Source organism: Scyliorhinus canicula, chromosome 18, assembly GCF_902713615.1.
Source record: "Scyliorhinus canicula chromosome 18, sScyCan1.1, whole genome shotgun sequence".
In the NCBI taxonomy this organism is placed as follows: Eukaryota; Metazoa; Chordata; class Chondrichthyes; order Carcharhiniformes; family Scyliorhinidae; genus Scyliorhinus; species Scyliorhinus canicula.
In genome coordinates, this window is record NC_052163.1 from 128,986,906 (window position 1) to 129,013,778 (window position 26,873).

General features: G+C 52.7%; 1 protein-coding gene across 4 annotated transcripts in view; it reads left to right on the forward strand.

Annotated features, from left to right (window-relative positions):
* cbarpb (CACN subunit beta associated regulatory protein b) overlaps nucleotides 1–26,873 on the forward strand; it is a 240,877-nt gene that overhangs the window by 53,000 nt on the left and 161,004 nt on the right. The window contains exons 1-2 of one of the 4 annotated variants that reach the window (XM_038777461.1): nucleotides 11,460–11,725; nucleotides 11,833–11,916. In XM_038777461.1, coding sequence (XP_038633389.1) covers nucleotides 11,869–11,916 — 48 coding nt within the window. In that variant the 5' untranslated portion in view covers nucleotides 11,460–11,725; nucleotides 11,833–11,868. Of the gene's footprint in view, nucleotides 1–11,454; nucleotides 11,917–26,873 lie in introns of those variants that run through there. The other 3 variants (XM_038777460.1, XM_038777462.1, XM_038777458.1) reach the window with 3 other exon arrangements.

Consider the following 26,873-nt stretch of genomic DNA (forward strand, 5'->3'; position numbering starts at 1 on the left):
CCTAACCACTAGAGAAGTCATCGTTGTTTACAGCATGAAAACAGGCCCTTCGGCCCAACTTGTCCATGCCGCCCAGTTTTTACCACTAAGCTAGTCCCAATTACCCGCATTTGGCCCATATCCCTCTATACATATCTGTCTAAGTATTTTTTTCATATCCAATATATCTTAATAATATTCAATATAACTTAAATAACTTCTCACAAAAAATAACAGTGAACAGTAAAGCCATATTTCCAAATGTTATACGATTACTGAAACTTAGCAGGAAGTGATTTTTTTTTAAACAAAGGTTCAGTGTCTTGCATATGCAGAATTCACTTAGTGAAGACTTTTGTTGTATTCTTGTGCTGTTTGCACTTTATCCCTGAGAATATCATGAAAGAACAATAAGAATTGTTGGAAAAAATGACCACTGTCCATCTCGTGCGCCTTGACTGATGCTGGTTGAAGGGAAAGATCATTGATAATGACCAGTGAAAGGTAATTAAGAACCAATGGAAGACGTTAAAGATGAGTTAAAAATGGGAACAGAAGGCAAAGGAAGACAAGCTCTGGGTACAATAGGGGTTGGTTCAATTAACAGGGTTACAGATATTAATGTATAGAACAGAATATAATGTTCTGCTTGTGTTGGTCACAATGATACAGGCAATAACAGCTGTGGAGGGACATTGAGTTTCATCTAACTAATCCTTCTGCAGAAACCAATGTTCTCCCCGTCACAGCATCTAAGTATCTCTTGAATAGCTTCAGAATTGTTTGGTTCTCCCTCCTTAAATTTATTCAGAGCTTTATCATGTCTCTCACAAACACAATCTACACCCCCTGTAACAAAGCAACACCCTACAAACTACTGAAGCAAGAATAACAACACTGGAGTATGAGTGTTAAAGGTGAGGACCATTTCGCCAATTGTACACAAACCCAATGAAAGACCTGTTATGCTGGAAAATATTCCAGCAAAAGATGATTTTTTGTAATACCAAAGAGATTCAAAACTTAACATAAATAATACTTTAAGCCCCAAATGAATGCACCTTTAGAGCTGACATTTACTGTTGAGAAATAAAACAGATGATAAAATGGAAATAAACAGAAGTTGAGTAAGCATTCAGTTCTGTCAGATCAAAGTACCTTGAATGAAAGAGAGTGACGAGTATTAAATTTCCATCTCGCAGTCTTTTTCCATCCATGTTAAGATGCATACTAAAATCATAAGATGTTAGGATGGGAGGAACAAGCAAGAGGCATTCAATTGGATATCGAGGGTTTCATTAAGTATAGCACTTCCAAAGTATGAAGGACTAATGGTGACCCAAAACCTAAACCACTTCAAGGCTCCCCCACTCCACCCCCACCTAGCTTCCCCCCCCCCCCCACCCCCGCCCGCAGCATAATGGAGTCAATATGTTGATGATGAATAAGGAAATTATTGTAAAGAGATCCAGATGCACTTAACAGTAATGCATCGTGATGTGGTTAGGAAGAAACTGGATTGTAATATTAATGCTTCTTGTTCTTGGCATTTTTGTTGAGGTTTGTGTGGGATTAGTTAAGTAGGCTTAAGAATAGTAAGGACCTTACCCATACTAAATGTAGGAACTACATAGTCATTGTTTTGTTGCATACTGTGTATGATTAGGGAAATCCTGGATGCAAACAAGGCAGTGGCATAGCACATTCAAGCATCAACTAAGAACTGAGTTCCTCCATTTCACTGGCTTCCTCATCTGGATCAGGAAAATGGCACTTACAGACTTGTGGAAAGAGGAAGGAGCAGCGCTCCGAAAGCTCGTGTTTGAAACAAACCTGTTGGACTTTAACCTGGTGTTGCAAGACTTCTTACTGTGGTCACCCCAATCCAACGCTGGCATCTCCACATTGTGGCATGAGGTACAATGATGGGCCAGCCAATCTGAGGCTTCAACTTGAGTCCAGCACCAGTAGCAAGCTACGGTTATCACGGCTAAGCCATGAGCGTTATCAATGATGCCAAGCAGTATTATAGTGAGGAATTATAGTCTCAAAGCAAATAAACAGTTCAAACTCTTACGTATGGCTGGTGTTGTATTTTGTTAGCAATTTGTATTGGGTTCAGTGAAAATGCAAACTTTTGGAATAAAGGTAACATTTATGATGTTAAATGAAACAGGGAGAGCATCTTTACTCTGTCTATAATAATTATTTTGTTACTTTGTGACCAAATGCATATTTGTTCATTAGTTAGGAAGACTGTACAATGATGTAAAGAAAGAACTTGTATTTATACAACAGCTTTCGTGATCTCCACCTGTCCCGATGTGCACTACAGATAATGAAGTATTCGTTGAAATTTATCACTCGTACACTGTACAAAAAAATGACCACCAGTTTGTGCAAAACAAGGTCCACATGCAGCAGGGAGGTAATCTGTTTCAGTGTTGCTGATTTTGGGAGAAATGTTGGACAAGACTCTGGGGAGAAGTCTGTGCTCTCCCTCGAACGGTGTCATGCGATTTTTATTATACCCACCTAAGGACAGGCAGACCCCTGACACTGTAGTTCTTCCTCACTAATCTTCTCAGTAATTCCGCAGTACTGCACTGGGGTTAAACCTAAATGATGATTGGGATTTCAACCCATAACCTTGTATCTCAAAAAGAAGCATGTTATAGCTGAGTTAAGGATGACACCAATTACAGAACAATATGTAATGACTGTGTCTTTTTTCAATTGCCAACTTGAATTAGATTAAATGCGAGCCATGTGCTTGCAAGCTTGTTTATCTTAATGTTCAGGGGCATAGCCAACAAAAAATATCTCTCAACCAAATTCAGAATTTTGCTATAAGGATGCAGGATGTTTGTGTAGTGGCTGGTGTAAAGAGAGAAGATTATGTATATGGTGTGAGAAACAACACATATGGTAGCTATGATGTGGAGATGCTGTCATTAAACTGGGGTGAGCACAGTAAGAAGTCTTACAACACCAGGTTAAAGCCCAACAGGTTTGTTTCGAATCGCTAGCTTTCAGAGCATTGCTCCTTCCTCAGGTGAGTGAAGAGGTGGGTTCCACAAACACATATATACACAAAGTCACTGATGCAAGATGATACTTTGAATGCGAGTCTTTGCAGGTAATTAAGTATTTACAGGTCCAGGCTGAGCAACTGGAGAGAGGGATAATCACAGGTTAAAGCAATATGAATTGTCTCAAGCCAGGACATAGAACATAGAACATAGAACAGTACAGCACAGAACAGGCCCTTCGGCCCTCGATGTTGTGCCGAACAATGATCACCCTACTCAAACCCATGTATCCACCCTATACCCATAACCCAACAACCCCCCCCCCCCCCCCCTTAACCTTACTTTTAAGGACACTACGGGCAATTTATCACGGCCAATCCATCTAACCCGCACATCTCTGGACTGTGGGAGGAAACCGGAGCACCCGGAGGAAACCAGTTGGTAGGATTTTGCAAGCCCAGGCCAGATGGTGAATGTAATGCAACATGAATCCAAGGTTCCGGTTGAAGCCGTATTCATGCATGCAGAACTTGGCTATCAGTTTCTGCTCGGCAATTCTGAATTGGCATGCGTCCTGAATGCCGCCTTGGAGAACGCTACCCCGAAGATCAGAGGCTGAATGCCCTTGACTGCTAACAGTCGGGGAACACTACACCTCACGGACTGTAACAGTTGAAGAAGGCAGATCACCGCCATCTTCTCAAGGCAATTAGGGATGGGCACTAAATGTTGTCTGCATCCCATGAATGGATCTTTAAAAAGATAAGCAGTACTAATAATGTGGAAGAGCCACAGTGTGGATGATGCTGGATTTGTGGAGGTTCAATAATGAGGAGGAAATGTGAAGGTTCGTGTTGACTGGTCAAATGACTGGAGAATCAGAACCAATGGGCTGTCAGGATTTATGTGGTTTTGTCAAGGGCAGATAGAACTGGGAAATCAGGACAGGTGTGTGAATGGGCAGGAACTGGATCTGCACAGGACATTAGAAGATGTGCGCGCAATTAACACCAGGGAATAGCTGGATCAGGTAAAAGAGAACATAACTTTTAATCTTCAAAACCTTTCAGACTGCTGCAAAACTTTATTTTTTTTAGTTTATTATTTTGCATTGTTTTTGCAACATATATATATATATATTATATATATGTGTGTGTGTGTGTGTGTGTGTGTGTGTGTGGTGATGTGAGCAAACATGGGGCTTCTGGGGTAACTATTTTTAAAGCCAATATTTTAACTGATCAACTAAACTATACAGATGGAAATATGAGAAAAATAACCGAAACGATTTTGTTGGGGAATAGACATTAAAAATAGGCAGCATTAATAAACAGTTAATGGAAACATTTCTTAATAATCTCCACTTCTCAAGTGTTCATGGTTCCTCCAGATATAGGATGTAAATATATGGAGAGCATTATCAAGCCCCTTGATTAATGTGTCTTTCTAATCAAAAATTCCAATATAAAATTATTTATAGGTTATCATATTTTTGTTGAAGCGAACCCATTCTGCACTATATGACTTACATATTCTTTTTAAATCAAGAAACGGAAGGCTCTTGAAGCAGGAGCCGCACCTGTGGACAGAGGTGTAGCCCTAATGTTCAGTGAAGCTAAATCAGAGTCGTGAAATCGGAAATAATGATTGAAGCTGATATTTGCAGCCAGTCAATGTCTGTTCGGTCGGGGGCTGGGTGTAATCTTGTCTGGGTGTCTCCTGTAATGGTGTACCCTCGGATAGATATTCCAGCCCAAAATTGGGTCACATGACACCACTGAGCCTATGCAGGCATGAAATATGGATTTGTATGCCAATGTGTCAGTGCAATTGTGCAATCTGACAGTGTTCACAATGAGAAGCTAATTCATTGCCACTCAGGGCTGGCACTGCACTCAGGGTGTGTAGAAAGGGTTCAGCTGGAGAGACACAGGGAGAAATAAACCTGCAGAATCCTGGCTCTTCCCTTTCCAATTTCCACAGCCAAATGCAGCCAAGACTCACAGTGAATGAGGGGGCTTTCTACACATCAAACCCAATGTCTGCTCACAAATAGGCTTTTATAAATAGCAGAACTTGTGGGAGAAAAAAAACAAGACCTGCAAAGGTTGGAAATTTAAAAATAAATAAAACAAGGGCAGATCAACTTGGAGGGGTGTGTGGGGCAAGATTGCTTTTTCAAACAGGTACAGTGACCCCAATCTGTGCTTCAATATTCCCTGATTCTGCCACCTCTCAGCAGCTGAAAGGGGAAAATGATCCAAATCTGAAACCTTCATCCAATTGTTCCCTTGTCGACTCTGCATTTCCGCCACTTTTACCTTAATTTCAGGGAAGAGCGCTGAAGCAGTGTCATTGGATCAGTGATAACATCCCCCCCTCCCCCGCCACACACACACTCACCACCCCCATACACACACCCTCACACACACTCACCACCCCCACACACACCCTCCCACACACACACTCACCACCCCCACACACACACCCTCACACACACTCACCACCCCCACACACACACCCTCACACACACACACTCACCACCCCCACACACACACCCTCACACACACACTCACCACCCCTCACACACACACTCACCACCCCTCACACACACACTCACCACCCCCATACACAACCCCACACACACACATACCACCCCCATACACACACCCTCACACACACACACTCACCACCCCTCACACACACACTCACCACCCCCATACACAACCCCACACACATACACACCACCCCCTCACACACACCCTCACACACACACTCACCACCCCTCACACACATACTCACCACCCCCACACACACCCTCCCACACACACACTCACCACCCCCACACAGACCCTCCCACACACACACACACCACCCCCACACACACACTCAGCACCCCCATACACACCCCCTCACACACTGACCACCCCCATACACACCCCCTCCCACACACACACTCACCACCCCCATACACACCCACCCACAAACACCCCCACATACACTCACCCCCACACATATATCCAGTCTCCCCACACACACCTCCTCCTCCTCCTCGATGTTTCCCGCCAGGATCTTTGCCGGAAAGATGGACAAGTCAGCCCCCTAATGTCGCCATTCCAGTTCACAGGTTAGAAATTTACTTTTGGAAGCCAATGGCGATCAACAGTGTGAAGCTGAGGGGAAACTGCCCAACTCAGCCGCTCCAGTGCTGGTGGGCAGGGCGGTGGGCAGGGAGATGGGCAGGGAGGTGGGCAGGGAGATAGGCAGGGAGGTGGGCAGCGAGGTGGGCAGGGAGATGGGCAGGGCGGTGGGCAGGGCGGTGGGCAGCGAGGTGGGCAGGGAGGTGGGCAGGGCGGTGGGCAGCGAGGTGGGCAGTGCGGTGGGCAGGGAGATGGGCAGGGCGGTGGGCAGGGCGGTAGGCAGCGCGGTGGGCAGGGTGGTGGGCAGGGAGGTGGGCACAGCAGTGGGCATGGAGGTGGGCAGGGTGGTGGGGAGGGTGGTGGGCAGGGAGGTGGGCAGGGAGATGGGCAGGGCAGTGGGCAGGGCGGTGGGCAGCGAGGTGGGCAGGGAGATGGGCAGGGCGGTGGGCAGGGTGGTGGGCAGGGAGATGGGCAGGGTGGTGGGCAGGGAGGTGGGCACAGCAGTGGGCATGGAGGTGGGCAGGGCGGTGGGGAGGGTGGTGGGCAGGGAGTTGGGCAGGGCGGTGGGCATCGAGGTGGGCATGGAGATGAGCACTGAGGCGGGCAGGGAGGTGGGCAGGGCATGGGGCAGGGAGTTCGGCAGGGAGGTGGGCACAGCAGTGGGCATGGAGGTGGGCAGGGCAGTGGGCAGGGCAGTGGGCAGGGAATTGGGCATGAAGGTGGGCAGGATGGTGGGAAGGGAGGTGGGGAGGGCAGTGGGCAGGGAGGTGGGTAGGGAGTTGGGAAGGGCAGTGGGCAGGGAGGTGGGCAGAGTGCTGGGCAGGGTGGTGGGCAGAGCAGTGGGCAGGGTGGTGGGAAGTGGGCAGGGCAATGGGCAGAGCGCTGGGCAGGGTGGTGGGCAGAGCAGTGGGTGGGGTGGTGGGCAGGGCAGTGGGCAGGGCAGTGGGCAGTGAGTTGGCAGGGAGGTGGGCAGTGAGTTGGCAGGGAGGTGGGCAGAGCAGTGGGCAGGGCAATGGGCAGAGCACTGGGCAGGGTGGTGGGCAGAGCAGTGGGTAGGGCAGTGGGTAGGGTGGTGGGCAGGGAGGTGGGCAGGGAGTTGGCAGGGAGGTGGGCAGAGCAGTGGGCAGGGCAATGGGCAGAGCGCTGGGCAGGGTGGTGGGCAGAGCAGTGGGTAGGGCAGTGGGCCGGGTGTTGGGCAGGGTGGTGGGCAGGGAGGTGGGCAGGAAGGTGGGCAGGGCGGAGGGAAGGGAGGTGGGCAGGGCAGTGGGCAGGGCGGTGGGAAGGGAGGTGGGGAGATGGGCAGGGCAGTGGGCAGGGAGGTGGGCAGGGCAGTGGGCAGGGAGGTGGGCAGAGTGCTGGGCAGGGTGGTGGGAAGTGGGCAGAGCAGTGGGCAGGGCAATGGGCAGGGTGGTGGGCAGGGAGGTGGGCAGGGAGTTGCGCAGAGCAGTGGGTGGGGTGGTGGGCAGGGCAGTGGGCAGGGCAGTGGGCAGGGCAGTGGGCAGTGAGGTGGGCAGGGAGATGGGCACTGAGGCGGGCAGGGAGGTGGGTAGGGTAGTGGGCAGGGAGGTGGGTAGGGCAGTGGGCAGGGAGGTGGGTAGGGTAGTGGGCAGGGAGGTGGGTAGGGCAGTGGCCAGGGAGGTGGGTAGGGTAGTGGGCAGGGAGGTGGGTAGGGCAGTGGGCAGGGAAGTGGGTAGGGTAGTGGGCAGGGAGGTGGGTAGGGCAGTGGCCAGGGAGGTGGGTAGGGCAGTGGGCAGGGAGGTGGGCAGAACGGAGGGCTGGGAGGTGGGCAAGGAGGTGGGCAGGACGGTGGGTGGGGAGGTGGGCAGGACGGTGGGTGGGGAGGTAGGCAGGGAGGTGGATAGGGCAGTGGGCAGGGAGGTGGGCAGAGCGGAGGGCTGGGAGGTGGGCAGGGAGGTGGGCAGAGCGGAGGGCTGGGAGGTGGGCAGGGAGGTGGATAGGGCAGTGGGCAGGGAGGTGGGCAGAGCGGAGGGCTGGGAGGTGGGCAGGGAGGTGGGCAGAGCGGAGGGCTGGGAGGTGGGCAGGAAGGTGGGTAGGGCAGTGGGCAGGGAGGTGGGTAGGGCAGTGGGCAGGGAGGTGGGTAGGGCAGTGGGCAGGGAGGTGGGTAGGGCAGTGGGCAGGGAGGTGGGCAGAGCGGAGGGCTGGGAGGTGGGCTGGGAGGTGGGCAGGGAGGTGGGCAGAGCGGAGGGCTGGGAGGTGGGCAGGGAGGTGGAATGGGCAGTGGGCAGAGCGGAGGGCTGGGAGGTGGGCAGGGAGGTGGGTAGGGCAGTGGGCAGGGAGGTGGGTAGGGCAGTGGGCAGGGAGGTGGATAGGGCAGGGAGGTGGGTAGGGCAGTGGGCAGGGAGGTGGATAGGGCAGTGGGCAGGGAGGTGGGCAGAGTGGAGGGCTGGGAGGTGGGCAGGGAGGTGGGCAGAGCGGAGGGCTGGGAGGTGGGCAGGGAGGTGGGCAGAGCAGAGGGCTGGGAGGTGGGCAGGGAGGTGGATAGGGCAGTGGGCAGAGCGGAGGGCTGGGAGGTGGGCTGGGAGGTGGGCTGGGAGGTGGGCAGGGAGGTGGGTAGGGCAGTGGGCAGGGAGGTGGGTAGGGCAGTGGCCAGGGAGGTGGGTAGGGCAGTGGGCAGGTCAGTGGGCAGGGAGGTGGGCAGGACGGTGGGTGGGGAGGTGGGCAGGACGGTGGGTGGGGAGGTGGGCAGGACGGTGGGTGGGGAGGTGGGCAGGGAGGTGGATAGGGCAGTGGGCAGGGAGGTGGGCAGAGCGGAGGGCTGGGAGGTGGGCAGGGAGGTGGGCAGGACGGTGGGTGGGGAGGTGGGCAGGACGGTGGGTGGGGAGGTGGATAGGGAAGTGGGCAGGGAGGTGGGCAGAGCGCAGGGCTGGGAGGTGGGCAGGGAGGTGGATAGGGCAGTGGGCAGAGCGGAGGGCTGGGAGGTGGGCAGGGAAGTGGGTAGGGTAGTGGGCAGGGAGGTGGATAGGGCAGTGGGCAGGGAGGTGGGTAGGGCAGTGGGCAGGGAGGTGGATAGGGCAGTGGGCAGTGAGGTGGGCAGAGCGGAGGGCTGGGAGGTGGGCAGGGAGGTGGGCAGAGCGGAGGGCTGGGAGGTGGGCAGGGAGGTGGGCAGAGCAGAGGGCTGGGAGGTGGGCAGGGAGGTGGGCTGGGAGGTGGGCAGGGAGGTGGATAGGGCAGTGGGCAGAGCGGAGGGCTGGGAGGTGGGCTGGGAGGTGGGCTGGGAGGTGGGCAGGGAGGTGGGTAGGGCAGTGGGCAGGGAGGTGGATAGGGCAGTGGGCAGGGAGGTGGGCAGGACGGTGGGTGGGGAGGTGGGCAGGATGGTGGGTGGGGAGGTGGGCAGAGCGGAGGGCTGGGAGGTGGGCAGGGAGGTGGGTGGGGAGGTGGGCAGGACGGTGGGTGGGGAGGTAGGCAGGGAGGTGGATAGGGCAGTGGGCAGGGAGGTGGGCAGAGTGGTGGGCAGGGAGGTGGGCAGAGCAGTGGGCAGGGAGGTGGATAGGGCAGTGGGCAGGGAGGTGGGCAGAGCAGTGGGCAGGGAGGTGGGCAGGGAGGTGGATAGGGCAGTGGGCAGGGAGGTGGGTAGGGCAGTGGGCAGGGAGGTGGATAAGGCTGTGGGCAGGGAGGTGGGTAGGGCAGTGGGCAGGGAGGTGGGCAGAGTGGAGGGCTGGGAGTTGGGCAGGGAGGTGGGCAGAGCGGAGGGGTGGGAGGTGGGCAGGGAGGTGGATAGGGCAGTGGGCAGAGCGGAGGGCTGGGAGGTGGGCTGGGAGGTGGGCAGGGAGGTGGGTAGGGCAGTGGGCAGGGAGGTGGATAGGGCAGTGGGCAGGGAGGTGGGTAGGGCAGTGGGCAGGGAGATGGATAGGGCAGTGGGCAGGGAGGTGGGTAGGGCAGTGGGCAGGGAGGTGGGCAGAGTGGAGGGCTGGGAGGTGGGCAGAGCGGAGGGCTGGGAGGTGGGCAGAGCGGAGGGCTGGGAGGTGGGCAGGGAGGTGGATAGGGCAGTGGGCAGAGCGGAGGGCTGGGAGGTGGGCTGGGAGGTGGGCAGGGAGGTGGGTAGGGCAGTGGGCAGGGAGGTGGGTAGGGCAGTGGGCAGAGCGGAGGGCTGGGAGGTGGGCTGGGAGGTGGGCAGGGAGGTGGGTAGGGCAGTGGGCAGGGAGGTGGATAGGGCAGTGGGCAGGGAGGTGGGTAGGGCAGTGGGCAGGGAGATGGATAGGGCAGTGGGCAGGGAGGTGGGTAGGGCAGTGGGCAGGGAGGTGGGCAGAGTGGAGGGCTGGGAGGTGGGCAGAGCGGAGGGCTGGGAGGTGGGCAGAGCGGAGGGCTGGGAGGTGGGCAGGGAGGTGGATAGGGCAGTGGGCAGAGCGGAGGGCTGGGAGGTGGGCTGGGAGGTGGGCAGGGAGGTGGGTAGGGCAGTGGGCAGGGAGGTGGGTAGGGCAGTGGGCAGGGAGGTGGGTAGGGCAGTGGGCAGGGAGGTGGGCAGGATGGTGGGTGGGGAGGTGGGCAGGATGGTGGGTGGGGAGGTAGGCAGGGAGGTGGATAGGGTAGTGGGCAGGGAGGTGGGCAGAGTGGAGGGCTGGGAGGTGGGCAGGGAGGTGGGCAGAGCGGAGGGCTGGGAGGTGGGCAGGGAGGTGGATAGGGCAGTGGGCAGAGCAGAGGGCTGGGAGGTGGGCAGGGAGGTGGGTAGGGCAGTGGGCAGGGAGGTGGGTAGGGCAGTGGGCAGGGAGGTGGGTAGGGCAGTGGGCAGGGAGGTGGGTAGGGCAGTGGGCAGGGAGCTGGGCAGGACGGTGGGTGGGGAGGTGGGCAGGATGGTGGGTGGGGAGGTAGGCAGGGAGGTGGGTAGGGCAGTGGGCAGGACGGTGGGCAGGGAGGTGGGCAGGACGGTTGGTGGGGAGGTGGGCAGGATGGTGGGTGGGGAGGTGGGCAGGATGGTGGGTGGGGAGGTAGGCAGGGAGGTGGATAGGGCAGTGGGCAGGGAGGTGGGCAGAGTGGAGGGCTGGGAGGTGGGTAGGGCAATGGGCAGGGAGGTGGGTAGGGCAGTGGGCAGGGAGCTGGGCAGGACGGTGGGTGGGGAGGTGGGCAGGATGGTGGGTGGGGAGGTAGGCAGGGAGGTGGGTAGGGCAGTGGGCAGGACGGTGGGCAGGGAGGTGGGCAGGACGGTTGGTGGGGAGGTGGGCAGGATGGTGGGTGGGGAGGTATGCAGGGAGGTGGATAGGGCAGTGGGCAGGGAGGTGCTGTGGGTGGGTGGGCAGCAATGCTGCTGACCCTGGAGCCTGCTGCCCGGGGGGTAGGGGGTGGGGGGCTCCTTCATTGCTCTCTGTGTTGCCCAGGCCCCCCTCCGGTGGGATTGAGAAGCCAGCAGCCTCTCTGGGATTGCTCTGCCATTGAGTATGAATCAATCCGGGAAGAGGCGCTGTCATATTGCCGAACACAATAAGTGAGAGTGAGCAGGAAAAATGATGCATTTCTCCCAATATCGGCTTCATTCACTCTCCCTTTCCAACTAAGGAACTTTTCAATTCTGCATTAATGTCTTCGCTTCCTGTGCAGCTGAGATCACATCCTTAAGGAGATGTAACGCAAAATTATTAGGATACAAAAAGATTATTTCCGCGTCGCCCAGCAGTTTGCAATCTGCAGTTGCCAGAGTAAGATGCTGTTTTCCTTTTGTTGTTTTGTAGGAAAATAAAAATCCCCAGCCTGCGCCCAACTGGATCATGAGCAATGATTTGCCTGCATGGAAATCCATAACTGAGAACACCACGGTGAGTGCTTGGGAAATGTAGCAAAATGCCAAAGTGTCAGTGTGTCTGTGTGGGGGGGGGGGGGGCTGTGCCGGGGAGGGGGCTGTGCCGGGGAGGGGGCTGTGCCGGGGGGGGGGTCTATGTGCCCGGGTGGGTCTCACTGTCGGGGGGGGGGGGGGGGGTCTCAATGTGCCGGGGGGGGGGGGGGGGGGTCTGTGCCGGGGGGTGGGGTCTATGTGCCGGGGGTCTCTGTGATGGGGGTCTCACTGTGATTGGGGGGGGGGTCACTGTCGGGGGCAGAAGGGGGGTCTCAGTGTGATGGGGGGTCTCACTGTGATGGGGTTCTCACTGTCGGGGGGGGGGTGGGTAGGGGGGTCTCACTGTGATGGGGGTCTCACTGTCGGGGGTCTCACTGTGATTGGGGGGGTGTCATTGTCGGGGGGAGGAGGGGGGTCTCACTGTGATGGGGGTCTCACTGTCGGGGGGAGGAGGGGGGACTCAGTGTGATGGGGGGTCTCACTGTCGGGGGGAGGAGGGGGGTCTCACTGTGATGGGGGTCTCACTGTCGGGGGGAGGAGGGGGGTCTCAGTGTGATGGGGGGTCTCACTGTCGGGGGGGGTAGGGGGGTCTCACTGTCGGGGGGTAGGGGGGTCTCACTGTGATGGGGGTCTCACTGTCGGGGGGGGGGTAGGGGGGTCTCACTGTGATTGGGGGGGTGTCATTGTCGGGGGGGATGAGGGGGGTCTCAGTGTGATGAGGGGAAGGGTCACTCTCGGGGGGGTAGGGGGGTCTCAGTGTGATGGGGGAAGGGTCACTGTCGGGGGGGGGTAGGGGGTCTCAGTGTGATGGGGGAAGGGTCACTGTCGGGGGGGTAGGGGGGTCTCACTGTGATGTGGGTTCTCACTTGTGGGGGGGTTAGGGGGTCTCACTGTGATGTGGGTCTCAGTGTCGGGGGGTCTCACTGTGATGGGGGGAAGGGTCACTGTCGGGGGGGGGTCTCACTGTGATGGGGGAAGGGTCACTGTCGGGGGGGTCTCAGTATCGGGGGGGTAGGGGGGTCTCAGTGTGATGAGGGTTCTCACTGTCGGGGGGGTAGGGGGTCTCACTGTGATGGGGGAAGGGTCACTGTCGGGGGGGGGTCTCACTGTGATGGGGAGAAGGGTCACTGTCGGGGGGGGGAGGGGGGTCTCACTGTGATGGGGGGAAGGGTCACTGTCGGGGGGGGGAGGGGGGTCTCACTGTGATGGGGAAGGGTCACTGTCGGGGGGGGGGTCTCACTGTGATGGGGAGAAGGGTCACTGTCGGGGGGGGGTAGGGGGGTCTCACTGTGATGGGGGAAGGGTCACTGTCGGGGGGGGGTCTCACTGTGATGGGGAGAAGGGTCACTGTCGGGGGGGGTAGGGGGGTCTCACTGTGATGGGGGGAAGGGTCACTGTCGGGGGGGGGAGGGGGGTCTCACTGTGATGGGGAAGGGTCACTGTCGGGGGGGGGTCTCACTGTGATGGGGAGAAGGGTCACTGTCGGGGGGGGGTAGGGGGGTCTCACTGTGATGGGGGGAAGGGTCACTGTCGGGGGGGGGGTAGGGGGGTCTCACTGTGATGGGGGGAAGGGTCACTGTCGGGGGGGGAGGGGGGTCTCAGTGTCGGGGGGGGGGTCTCACTGTGATGGGGGGAAGGGTCACTGTCGGGGGGGGGGGTCTCAGTGTGCCGGAGGGGGTGGGGGCTGCACCGGGTTCTCCTCTGCTCGGTGCAATGTGAAGGGGGATAAAGCAATGCCGGGGTGTGTGTGTCAGGCAATGTGTGGGAGCACTAAATACATCAACTTGTGTTTGCAACACCAGCTAATGGCGGTAATTGTGAAGCTTTGGCGCAGGTATTAACTCTCCTTCCCCCACCTTCCCCCACCTTCACCGGCAACTGTGGCAATGTTCAGTCCCCGGCATTGGCAACATTAAATATTATTACTGCCAGAGGGGAGAGCCGGGCCTTTCTGATACACCTCCAGGTACCGCCACCCAGAGAGGGAGGGGAGAGAGGAGAGAGGGAAGGAGAGAAAGGAGAGGGAGAGAAAGGAGAGAGGGAAGGAGAGAAAGGAGGGAGGGAAGGAGAGAAAGGAGAGGGAGAGAAAGGAGAGGGAAGGAGAGAAAGGAGAGAGAGAAGGAGAGAAAGGAGAGGGAGAGAAAGGAGAGAGGGAAGGAGAGAAAGGAGAGGGAGAGAAAGGAGAGAGGGAAGGAGAGAAAGGAGAGGGAGAGAAAGGAGAGAGGGAAGGAGAGAGGGAAGGAGAGAAAGGAGAGAGAGAAGGAGAGAAAGGAGAGGGAGAGAAAGGAGAGGGCGAGAAAGGAGAGAGGGAAGGAGAGAAAGGAGAGAGAGAAGGAGAGAAAGGAGAGAGAGAGAAAGGAGTGAGGGAAGGAAAGGGAGAGAGGGAAGGAGAGAAAGGAGAGAGGGAAGGAGAGAAAGGAGAGGGAGAGAAAGGAGAGAGGGAAGGAGAGAAAGGAGAGGGAGAGAAAGGAGAGAGGGAAGGAGAGAGGGAAGGAGAGAAAGGAGAGAGAGAAGGAGAGAAAGGAGAGGGAGAGAAAGGAGAGGGCGAGAAAGGAGAGAGGGAAGGAGAGAAAGGAGAGAGAGAAGGAGAGAAAGGAGAGAGAGAGAAAGGAGTGAGGGAAGGAAAGGGAGAGAGGGAAGGAGAGAAAGGAGAGAGGGAGGGAGGAGAGGGATCTCACCGCGGCGAAGACAATTTAAGCTGCCCCCTTCCTTCATTCCCAATTTAGCCCATCCTGTGACCCTCTCATTTGTACCTACTGCCTGCTTACCATTTGTGGTAGAATTGGATTTAGTAGAATTCGGTTTAATTTGATTCCCATTCTCTGGCTGTTTGGCTGCTGCTATATCCAAGTGTTTATCGCTCAATATCTCAGAAAAGGAAATGTTCGCCATTATTTTTAACATTCGTGCAGAGGAGAGCATGGCTTTTAGATTTTGTGTAAATGTGATGAGCATCAGTGGCTCGTGGCCAAGTGCAGACAGGCAGCTGCTCCATTTTTGGCTGTCCCGTTGCCTAGGTGAATGTATATTCCTTCGGGAGCGAACACGTGTTGACAGATGTCAGATCTCAGCTACAATTCCTGGAAACCCATTCAAACCTTCCCCAACCCTCGGGACTCGGGGCGACTTGGTAATTAAAACCAATCACTACAATATCGTTAACCTGTTGCCTGCATATGGACTGTCTCAGGGGGTTATTGGAAATTAAATAAGATTGTAGAAGTAGCCGCACCGACTACATTGAATACTGTGAAATTAATAACTGGAATCTTTAGAAATACACAGGGTGGATAATATAGGATTTGAATGTGACAGCAGGCTAGAAATATCCTTTACAACAAAACATATCACAGTGCATAATCTCCATTGGCTCAATAAATCTTACATCAATTGATATAAAATGGGTTTGCGTTTGCTGCCAGATTAACAGTGAGGCCAATGATGCTCAACATATCACCTCCTCAATCAGGGAGCACCATTGTGGTTAAATGGTTAAACTGAAACATCCAGATGTTGATGTCTGACACATGCCTCTCGCCAACACCTTTGTCAAATCGGCATCTCATTGCCTGGCTCACAGTTGACAATCATTGAATGGAGTGAAGTTGCTGCATTTGTGACAATGAAAAGATTATTATTAGATATGAACTGAGCCTGATATTTGGGGTTAATAATAAGTAGCATAAATACCCTTTGAATCCTTTTCGCCATTTGACAATTGTTAATTATTACCAACCTCTCTGATACGGAAAGGAAATAATAAAAGTGTGGTAGCTATTCCTTGAGGTATTAATTGTTGTTGGAGATTTTCAAAACGTCTGTGTATGTGTGCATGATGGACAAGTTTTAGCATTGTTGTCATGCTTGTCCCCCCTCTTCCCCTCTCCATGTTTAATTAGCTCATTGACATTTGCTACTGTTCATGAAGGTTAAAGCAGTCAGAAGGTAACTAGCGTTGGTAGTGGTACTCTATAATCGGAACAATGCTGGGAAGATAGTAGAAAATGGGAAGTGAAAGCATGTGTAAAATTCAACTGACTAATATGCCAAGTGAAAATGTATAACATCTTCACTATAAACTGGACCTGTATAAGACGCTGGTTAGGCCACAGCTAGAGTATTGTGTGCTGTTCGGGAATCCACAGAATAGGAGGGATGTGATAGCCACTGGGAAGGGAGCAGAGGAGATTTACCAGAATGCTCTGGGCTGGAGGGTTTTAGTGATGAAGAGAGATTGGATAGGGGATGTTTTCCTTGGAAGAGAGGAGACTGAGGGGGGACATGATTGAGGTGTATAAAATCATGAGGGACATCGATAGAGTAGACAGGAAGAAACTTTTCCCCTGGTGGAGGGATCAATGACCAGGGGCATAGATTTAAGGTGAGGGGCAGGAGGTTTAGAGGGGATGTGAGGGGAAACCTTTTCACCCAGAGGGTGGTGGGAGTCTGGAACTCGCTGCCTGAAAGGGTGGGGGAGACAGAGACCCTCAGAACATTTAAGAAGTATTTAGATGTGCACTTGCAATCCTAGGGCAGACACGGCTATGGGCCAAGTGCTGGAAAATGGGATCAGAATAGTTAGGTGGTTGTTTTTGACTGGAGCAGATGCGATGGGCTGAATGGCCTTTTCTGTGCTGTAGTCCTCCATGTGGGGGCAGGTTTAGCTCAGTTAACTAAACAGCTAGTTTAGGATGCAGAGCAAGGCCAACAGCATGGGTTCAATTCCTGTACCAGCTGAGGTTAGTCATGAAGGGCCCGTCACGACGCTCAGGGAGTCGTGGATAGCATGTTTAGCGAGTTGGTCACACCGCAAATAAAGAGTACTGAGGGAGATACAAAATAGATGACCACCAGACAGAGGAAGATTAGGAAGGCAGTGCAGTCATCTCCCTCCAAAACAGGTATACCGTTTTGGATACTGTTGGGGGAGATGGCTCACCAGGGGAAGGCAGCAGTAGCCAGGTTCATGGCACCCTGCCTGGCTCTGCTATACAGGAGGGCCGGGAAAACAGTGGTAGAGCTGTAGTGATAGGGGATTTGATTGTAACGCAACAGGCGTTTCTGCGGACGCAAATGAGACTCCAGGAAGGTATGTTGCCTCCCGGGTGCAAGGGTCCTGGGTGTCTTAGAGCGGCTGCAGGACATTCCAAAGGGGGAGAGTGAACAGGGGGTTGGGAACCAGAGCAGTAGGTCAGCAGGAGAAATAACTGAGGGAGAGCTACAGACTAAGGCCAGTAAGATTAAGAAGAAGAGCAAGCAAGAAGTGGTTGGTCAATACAGCGGGGCTGGTGGGCTGAAGTGCATTCGTTTCAAAGCGAGGAGTATTTCCGGTAAAATAGATGAACTTAGTGCTTGGATTAGTACGTGGAATTATGATGTTATTGCTATTACAGAAACTTGGTTGAAAGAGGAACGGGATTGGCTACTAAACATTCCAGGATTTAGATGCTTCAGGCAGGATAGAGGGGAAGGCAAAAGGTGGTGGAGGAGTTGCATTATTGATTAAGAAGAATATCAGAGCTGTGCTAAGGGAGGACACCTTGAAGGGTTCAGGCAGCGAGGCAATCTGGTAGAGCTCAGGAATAGGAAGGGTGCAGTCACAATGTTGGGGGTTTACTGCAGACCTCCTAACAGCCAGCGGGAGATAGAGGAGCAGATATGCAGACAAATCTTGGAAAGATGCAAAAACAATGGGGTTGTTTTGGTGGGTGATTTTATCTTTGCCTATATTGACTGGGACACACTTACGGCTAGAGATATGGGTGGAGTAGAATTTGTAAGGAGCGTCCAGGAGGGGTTCTTGAAACAATATGTAAATAGCCCAACTCGGGAAGGGGCCATATTAGACCTGGTATTGGGGAATGAGCCCGGCCAGGTGATCAAAGTTTCAGGAGGAGATCATTTCGGGAACCGTTATCATAATTCTGTGAGTTTTAAGCTGCTTATGTGGTCCTCAGGTGAAGGTGTTAGACTGGGGAAGGCTAATTACAACAGCATTGGGCAGGATCTGGAGCATGTTGACTGGCGAGGCTGTTTGAGGAAAAATCTACATCCGGCATGTGGGAAGCTTTCAAATGTCAGCCGATTAAAATTCAGGACCGGCATGTACCTGTGAGGATGAAAGAGAAGGGTTGCAAATATAGGGGACTGGATAACGAGGGATATTATGAACCTTGTCAAAAAGAAAAAGGAAGCATTCGTAAGATTTAAAAGGCTGAGGACAGATGACGCCCTTGAAGAATGTAAAGCAAGTAGCAATGACCGAAGGTAGGAGTTAGGAAATCTAAAAGGAGCCATGAAATGTCATTGGCAAACAGGATTAAGGAAAATCCTAAGGCGTTTTATACATATGTAAAGAGTAAGAGGGTAGCCAGAGAAAGGGTTGGTCCATTCTAGGATATTGGAGGGAGGGCAGCACGGTGGTGCAGTGGTTAGCATTGCTGCCTCACGGCGCCAAGGTCCCAGGTTCGATCCTGGCCCCAGGTCACTGTCTGTGTGGAGTTTGCACATTCTCCTCGTGTCTGCGTGGGTTTCGGCCTCACAACCCCAAGATGTGCAGGGTAAGTGGGCTGGCCACACTAAATTGCTCCTTAATTGGAAAAAATGAATTGAGTACTCTAAATTTATTTAAAAAAGGATATTGGAGGGAATCTATGTATGGAACCAGAGGAAATGGGAGAGATACTAAATGAATACTTTGCCTCAGTATTCACCAAAGAGAAGGCATTGGTGGATGAGGAGTACAAGGTAGAGTGTGTAGATATTCTGAGTCATGTTGATATTAATAATGAGGTGGTGTTGGGTGTCTTAAAAGCATTAAAGCAGATAGATCCCCAGGGCCTGATGGGATCTGCCCCAGAATATTGAGGGAGGCAAGGGAGGAAATTGCTGGGGTCTTGACAGTAATCTTTGAATCCTCATTAGCTACAGGTGAAGTTCAGAGGACTAAAGAGTAGCCAATGTTTTTCCATTGTTTAAGAAGGGCAACAGGGCTAATCCAGGAAATTATAGGCCGGTGAGCCTTACGTCAGTGCTAGAGAAATTATTGGAAAAGATTCTTAGAGACAGGATTTACTTACTTTTGGAAACAAATGGACTTATTCGTGATGGACAGCATGATTTTGTGAAGGGGAGGTCGTGCCTCACTAATTTCATTGAGTTTTTCGAGGAAGTGACAAAGATGATAGATGAGGGAAAGGCAGTAGATATTGTATACATGGACTTCAGTAAAGCCTTTGACAAGGTACCTCATGGTAGACTGGTACAAAAGGTGAAGTCACATGGGATCAGAGGAGAGCTGGCAAGTTGGATACAGAACTGGCTTGGTCACAGAAGAGAGGGTAGCAGTAGAAGATGCTTTTCTGAATGGAAGGCTGTGACTAGCGGCATTCCACAGGGATCAGTGCTGGGGCCTTTGTTGTTTGTGGTGCATATAAATGATTTGGAAGAAAATGTAGCTGGTCTGTTTAGTAAGTTCGTAGACGACACAAAAATTGGTGGAGTTGGAGTGAAGAGGATTGTCAGACGATACCGCAGGATATCAACTGATTGGAGTCTTGGGTGGTGAAATGGCAGATGGAGTTTAATCCGGAGTTTAATCCGGAGTTTAATCCAGAGTTTAATCCGGAGTTTAATCCGGAAAAGTGTGAGGTAATGCACTTTGGAAGATCCAATGCATGTAGGAATGACACAATAAATGGTAGGACTCTTGCCAGAACTGACAGAGAGATCTGGGCGTGTGTGTCCACCGATCCCTGAAAGTGGCAACGCATGTGGATAAGGTGGCGAAGAAGGCATATGGCATGCTGGCCTTCATCGGTCGGGGCTTTGAATATAAAAATTGGCAAGTCACGTTGCAGCTGTACAGGACTTTAGTTAGGCCTCATTTGGAATATTGTGTACAATTCTGGTCGCCACACTACCAGAAGGATGTGGATGCTTTGGAGAGGGTACAGAAGCAGTTTACTAGGATGTTGGCTTGTATGGAGGGCATTGGCTATGAGGAGAGGTTAGATAAACGCGGTCTGTTCTCACTGGAATGATGGAGGTTGAGAGGCAACCTGATAGAGGTCTACAAGGTTATGAGTGACATGGACAGAGCGGATAGTCAGATGCCCTTTCCTAGGGTAGGAGAGTCAAGTAGTAGGGGACACAGGTTTAAAGTGCGTGGGGAAAAGTTTAGAACAGATGTGCGAGACAAATTTTTTACACAGAGGGTGTTAAATATATGGAACTTGCTGCCTAGGGAGGTGGTGGGAGCAGGTACGATAGAGGAATTTAAGGGACATCCGGACAAATATATGAATTGGATGGGAATGGAAGGATACGGACTCCGTAAGTGCAGATGGTTTTAGTTTCGGCAGGTACCTTGGTCGGCGCAGGCTTGGAAGTCCGAAGGGCCTATTCCTGCAGAGGGCAACAGAGCAGAGCTACTGATCAGCTGTTCTGGGGAAATGTGCATACGTGCAGTGCGGTCAGCCTAATTTGAAGGTGTACCTGCGAAGGAGACCAAAGGAGTTTGAGTGAAGGCAAGCATCCAGCAGAGAGCAGCAGAGCAGAGCTACTGATCAGCTGTTCTGGGAAAATTTGCATACGTGCAGTGCGGTCAGCCTAATTTGAAGGTGGTTTGTGGAGGGGCTGTTGTCAAGTGACAGTTAAACCCGAAACACTTCATCAGTGTTTCCCACCCTACCTCCTCCTCTAACCAAACCCCCCCCCCCCCACGATCGTTGGGAAGCGGGAGCAGGGGCTTGTCGTGAAGGTGAGTGAGTGCCTTTAAATTTGCTTACCTTTCAGCGGGAGCAGGGTTTGAGGGAATATCAGGTAAGCTCTTCCTTTATTTTTCTTTTTCTTGTTTTTTTTTAATCTAGAGGTGATGTCAGGGAAGGCAGTACAATGCTCCTCCTGCAGAATGTTTGAGGTGAGGGACACCGTCAGTGTCCCTGCTGATTTCATCTGTGGGAAGTGCACCCAACTCCAGCTCCTCAAAAACCGTGTTAGGGACCTGGAGCTTGAGCTGGATGAACTTCGGATCATTCGGGAGGCAGAGGGGGTCATAGAGAGGAGCTTCAGGGAAGTAGTTACACCAAAGACTGGAGATAGATGGGTAACTGTAAGAGGGACTGGGAATAAGCAACCAGTGCAGGGACCCCCTGCGGTCGTTCCCCTGAGTAACAAGTATACCGTTTTGGATACTTGTGGGGGGGGGGGACTTACCAGGGGTAAGCCATGGGGTACGGGCCTCTGGCACGGAGTCTGTCCCTGTTGCTCAGAAGGGAAGGGGGGAGAGGAGCAGAACATTAGTAATTGGGGACTCAATAGTCAGGGGCACAGATAGGAGATTTTGTGGGAGCGAGAGAGACTCACGTTTGGTATGTTGCCTCCCAGGTGCAAGGGTACGTGCAGGGCCGGCTCAAGGCACCGGCAACTCGGGCAGTCAGCCGGGGCGCCATGTGCTAGGGGGCGCCAGAGACTCGGGTCCCGCGCATGCGCAGTTGGGCCGGTGCCAACCAGCGCATGCGCGGTGGCTGCCCTCCCCCAGGGCTGCCCTCCCCCAGGGCTGCCCTCCCCCAGGGCGGCCCCCCCCCTCGGTCCGGCCCCCCCCTCGGTCCGCCCCCCCCCCCTCGGTCCGCCCCCCCCCCCTCGGTCCGCACCCCCCCCCCCCTCGGTCCGCCCCCCCCCTCGGTCCGCCCCCCCCCAGTCCGCCCCCCGCTCTGTCCGCTCCCCCCGCCGCCCCCCTCGGTCCGCCCCCCCCCCTCGGTCCCCCCCCCCCGGGTCCGCCCCCCCTCGGCCCCGCCCCCCCTCCTTGGCCCCGACCCCCCCCTCCTTGGCCCCGACCCCCCCTCGGCCCCGCCCCCCCCTCGGCCCCCCCCTCGGCCCCGCCCCCTCGGCCCCGCCCCCCCTCCCAAGGGCGCCGAAGTTCAGCTTGCCCGGGGCGCCAGCAACCCTAGGGCCTGCGCTGGGTACGTGATGTCTCGGATCGTGTTTTCCGGGTCCTTAAGGGGGAGGGGGAGCAGCCCCAAGTCGTAGTCCACATTGGCACTAACGACAAAGGTAGGAAAGGGGACAAGGATGTCAGGCAGGCCTTTAGGGAGCTAGGATGGAAGCTCAGAGCATGAACAAACAGTTGTTATCTCTGGGTTGTTGCCCGTGCCACGTGATAGTGAGATGAGGAATAGGGAGAGAGAGCAATTAAACACGTGGCTACAGGGATGGTGCAGGCGGGAGGGATTCAGATTTCTGGATAACTGGGGCTCTTTCTGGGGAAGGTGGGACCTCTATAGACAGAATGGTCTACATCTGAACCTGAGGGGCACCAATATCCTGGGAGGGAGATTTGTTAATGCTCTTTGGGGGGGTTTAAACTAATTCAGCAGGGGCATGGGAACCTGGATTGTAGTTTTGGGGTACGGGAGATTGAGAGTATAGAGGTCAGGAGCACAGATTTGACTTCGCAGGAGGGTGCCAGTGTTCAGGTAGGTGGTTTGAAGTGTGTCTACTTCAATGCCAGGAGTATACGAAATAAGGTAGGGGAACTGGCAGCATGGGTTGGTACCTGGGACTTCGATGTTGTGGCCATTTCAGAGACATGGATAGAGCAGGGACAGGAATGGTTGTTGCAGGTTCCGGGGTTTAGGTGTTTTAGTCAGCTCAGAGAAGGGGGCAAAAGAGGGGGAGGTGTGGCGCTGCTAGTCAAGGACAGTATTACGGTGGCGGAAAGGATGCTAGATGGGGACTCTTCTTCCGAGGTAGTATGGGCTGAGGTTAGAAACAGGAAAGGAGAGGTCACCCTGTTGGGAGTTTTCCATAGGCCACCTAATAGTTCTAGGGATGTAGAGGAAAGGATGGCGAAGATGATTCTGGAAAAGAGCGAAAGTAACAGGGTAGTTGTTATGGGAGACTTTAACTTTCCAAATATTGACTGGAAAAGATATAGTTCGAGTACATTAAATGGGTCGTTCTTTGTACAATGTGTGCAGGAGGGTTTCCTGACACAATATGTTGACAGGCCAACAAGAGGCGAGGTCACATTGGATTTGGTTTTGGGTAATGAACCAGGCCAGGTGTTAGATCTGGAGGTAGGTGAGCACTTTGGAAACAGTGACCACAATTCGGTGACCTTTACGTTAGTGATGGAAAGGGATAAGTATACCCCGCAGGGCAAGAGTTATAGCTGGGGGAAAGGCAATTATGATGCCATTAGACATGACTTAGGATGTGTAGGTTGGAGAAGTAGGCTGCAAGGGTTGGGCACACTGGATATGTGGAGCTTGTTCAAGGAACAGCTATTGCATGTTCTTGATAAGTACGTACCAGTCAGGCAGGGAGGAAGGGGTCGAGCGAGGGAACCGTGGTTTACCAAAGAAGTGGAATCTCTTGTTGAGAGGAAGAAGGAGGCCTATGTGAAGATGAGGCGTGAAGTTTCAGTTGGGGCGCTTGATAGTTACAAGGAAGCGAGGAAGGATCTAAAGAGAGAGCTAAGATGAGCAAGGAGGGGACATGAGAAGTCTTTGGCAGGTAGGATCAAGGAAAACCCAAAAGCTTTCTATAGGTATGTCAGGAATAAAAGAATGACTAGGGTAAGAGTAGGGCCAGTCAAGGACAGTGGTGGGAAGTTGTGTATGGAGGCTGAGGAGATAAGCGAGATACTAAATGAATACTTTTCGTCAGTATTCACTCAGGAAAAAGATAATGTTGTGGAGGAGAATGCTGAGACCCAGGCTATTAGAATAGATGGCATTGTGGTGCGTAGGGAAGAAGTGTTGGCAATTCTGGACAAGGTGAAAATAGATAAGTCCCCGGGGCCTGATGGGATTTATCCTAGGATTCTCTGGGAAGCCAGGGAAGAAATTGCTGAGCCTTTGGCTTTGATTTTTATGTCATCATTGGCTACAGGAATAGTGCCAGAGGACTGGAGGATAGCAAATGTGGTCCCTTTGTTCAAAAAGGGGAGTAGAGATAACCCCGGTAACTATAGGCCGGTGAGCCTCACGTCTGTTGTGGGTAAAGTCTTGGAGAGGATTATAAGAGATACGATTTATAATCATCTAGATAGGAATAATATGATTAGGGATAGTCAGCATGGTTTTGTGAAGGGTAGGTCATGCCTCACAAACCTTATCGAGTTCTTTGAGAAGGTGACTGAACAGGTAGATGAGGGTAGAGCAGTTGATGTGGTGTATATGGATTTCAGTAAAGCGTTTGATAAGGTTCCCCACAGTCGTCTATTGCAGAAAATACGGAACTGGGGATGGTGGTTGATGGCAAATGTTCAGAATGGAGTTCAGTTACGAGTGGCGTACCACAAGGATCTGTTCTGGGGCCGTTGCTGTTTGTCATTTTTATAAATGACCTAGAGGAGGGCACAGAAGGTTGGGTGAGTAAATTTGCAGACGACACTAAAGTTGGTGGAGTTGTAGACAGTGTGGAAGGATGTTGCAGGTTACAGAGGGACATAGATAAGCTGCAGAGCTGGGCTGAGAGGTGGCAAATTAAGTTTAATGTAGAGAAGTGTGAGGTGATTCACTTTGGAAAGAATAACAGGAATGCGGAATATTTGGCTAATGGTAAAATTCTTAGCAGTGTGGATGAGCAGAGGGATCTCGGTGTCCATGTACATAGATCCCTGAAAGTTGCCACCCAGGTTGATAGGGTTGTGAAGAAGGCCTATGGTGTGTTGGCCTTTATTGGTAGAGGGATTTAGTTCCGGAGCCATGAGGTCATGTTGCAGCTGTACAAAACTCTGGTACGGCCGCATTTGGAGTATTGCGTACAGTTCTGGTCGCCTCATTATAGGAAGGACGTGGAAGCTTTGGAACGGGTGCAGAGGAGATTTACCAGGATGTTGCCTGGTATGGAGGGAAAATCTTATGAGGAAAGGCTGATGGACTTGAGGTTGTTTTCGTTAGAGAGAAGAAGGTTAAGAGGTGACTTAATAGAGGCATACAAAATGATCAGAGGGTTAGATAGGGTGGACAGTGAGAGCCTTCTCCCGCGGATGGAGGTGGCTAGCACGAGGGGACATAGCCTTAAATTGAGGGGTAATAGATATAGGACAGACATCAGAGATAGGTTTTTTACGCAAAGAGTGGTGAGGCCGTGGAATGCCCTACCTGCAACAGTAGTGAACTCGCCAACATTGAGGGAATTTAAAAGTTTATTGGATAAGCATATGGATGATAAGGGCATAGTGTAGGTTAGATGGCCTTTAGTTTTTGACTTCCCATGTCGGTGCAACATCGTGGGCCGAAGGGCCTGTACTGCGCTGTATCGTTCTATGTTCTATGTTCTATGTCCTGTGCTGTATTGTTCTTTGTTCTCAACCTTGCCCCTCTCCTGAGATGTGGTGGCCCTCAGGTTAAATCACCACCAGTCAGCTCTCCCCCTCAAAGGGGAAAGCAGCCTATGGTCACCTAGGACAATGGTGACTTTACGTTCTTACAGACCTCTATGACTTAATTATTACGTTCTTAAAATTTGTTACTAATTTTTGTTATGCCATGAGTACATTCAGCAAGGCATGGTGTTCATTTCTGTAAACCACAAAATACTTGACTATCAAACGCAGTGTTACAGCAAAGTCTAAAAATCATCACTTAATGCAGTATTGAGATTTCTGTACTACCTTCTTAATAACTCCACAGGTAGCAATGATTATATCAGAATCTCTCTGAGGACTTTGGTATGAAAATGTGCTTCACTAAAGAGGCTGTCGGGTATCTCAGTGTGACAAGTTGCGTTGAAAACTGGAGCCACACTGCTCGCAACGTTTTCACAGAGAATCACCTCCCTCAGCTCCGATAGCACAGGATCATTCTGGCAGTCAAGGGTGACATTTGCAATGTCCTAAGAAGTCTTACAACACCAGGTTAAAGTCCAACAGGTTTGTTTCAAACACGAGCTTTCGGAGCACTGCTCCTTCCTCAGTTGGACTTTAACCTGGTGTTGTAAGACTTCTTGCTGTGCTCACCCCAGTCCAACGCCAGCATTGCCACATCATTTGCAACGTCAGCCAGAGAGCAGGGTGGACATTTACTCACTGGGTCACTGATGCTCTGTATAGCCAGTTGTCCAAATTGTAAGCTTTATCATCACAGCAACACAATAGGAAGATATGGATTAATATTTTTATGAAGTTGTTAGTCCAAGACCCTGAACGTAAGTGGTGGCACCCGCATTGCACTGAGGGAACCACAGAACACCTCCATCAGCACAAAGGTGTTCCATTCCATCAAATCCCTGACAGAGGATGACAACAATCAGGGGCTCCTCCATTCAGTACACAATAAATTTCCAAGATAGATTTATCCTGCACCATTGGAGCCCTCTGTGACCCTGTTAGAGAAGAGACGGTGATCCACAGGTAGATTCTGGATGACAAAGCATGCCTCCTGCTTCCGGGTCCAAATTAGAATGCCCCTAACAACAGGAGAGGAACAGCTACCAAATTGGTGATTGAAAGAACCTCATGATATTGCAAACCCACTTCCACTGCCTGGATGAATGAGATAGGGATCTGCAATATGCTTCAGATGGGTTATCCAGAGTTTGATATTCTGCTATGTCCTGCACTACTTGATCATTGAGGAACAGCCGGACCTTACGGTGGAGGAAGCCGTATTTCCAGAGGAGCAAGAACTACATAAAGCAGATAATGAAGATGAAGGACACTTAAGAGGCAGGGCATCAGAAGACTTCTCACCTGTCTATTATACTGTCTACAGCACCACGGCCTGATCTCCTTCTCTCCCACTTGGAAATCCACAATACATCCTACAATGTGACAATGCATCAGCACTCTGACTGTGTCAATAGTCATCATCTGAGTGAATGTCCGTAGCAAGTGTGTGCCTTTGCCTGAAGGACTGTAACCTCTATCAATAATGAGGTGCCATGCCACTGCACAATTTATTTTACTACATTAAGTGAAAACAATCAACT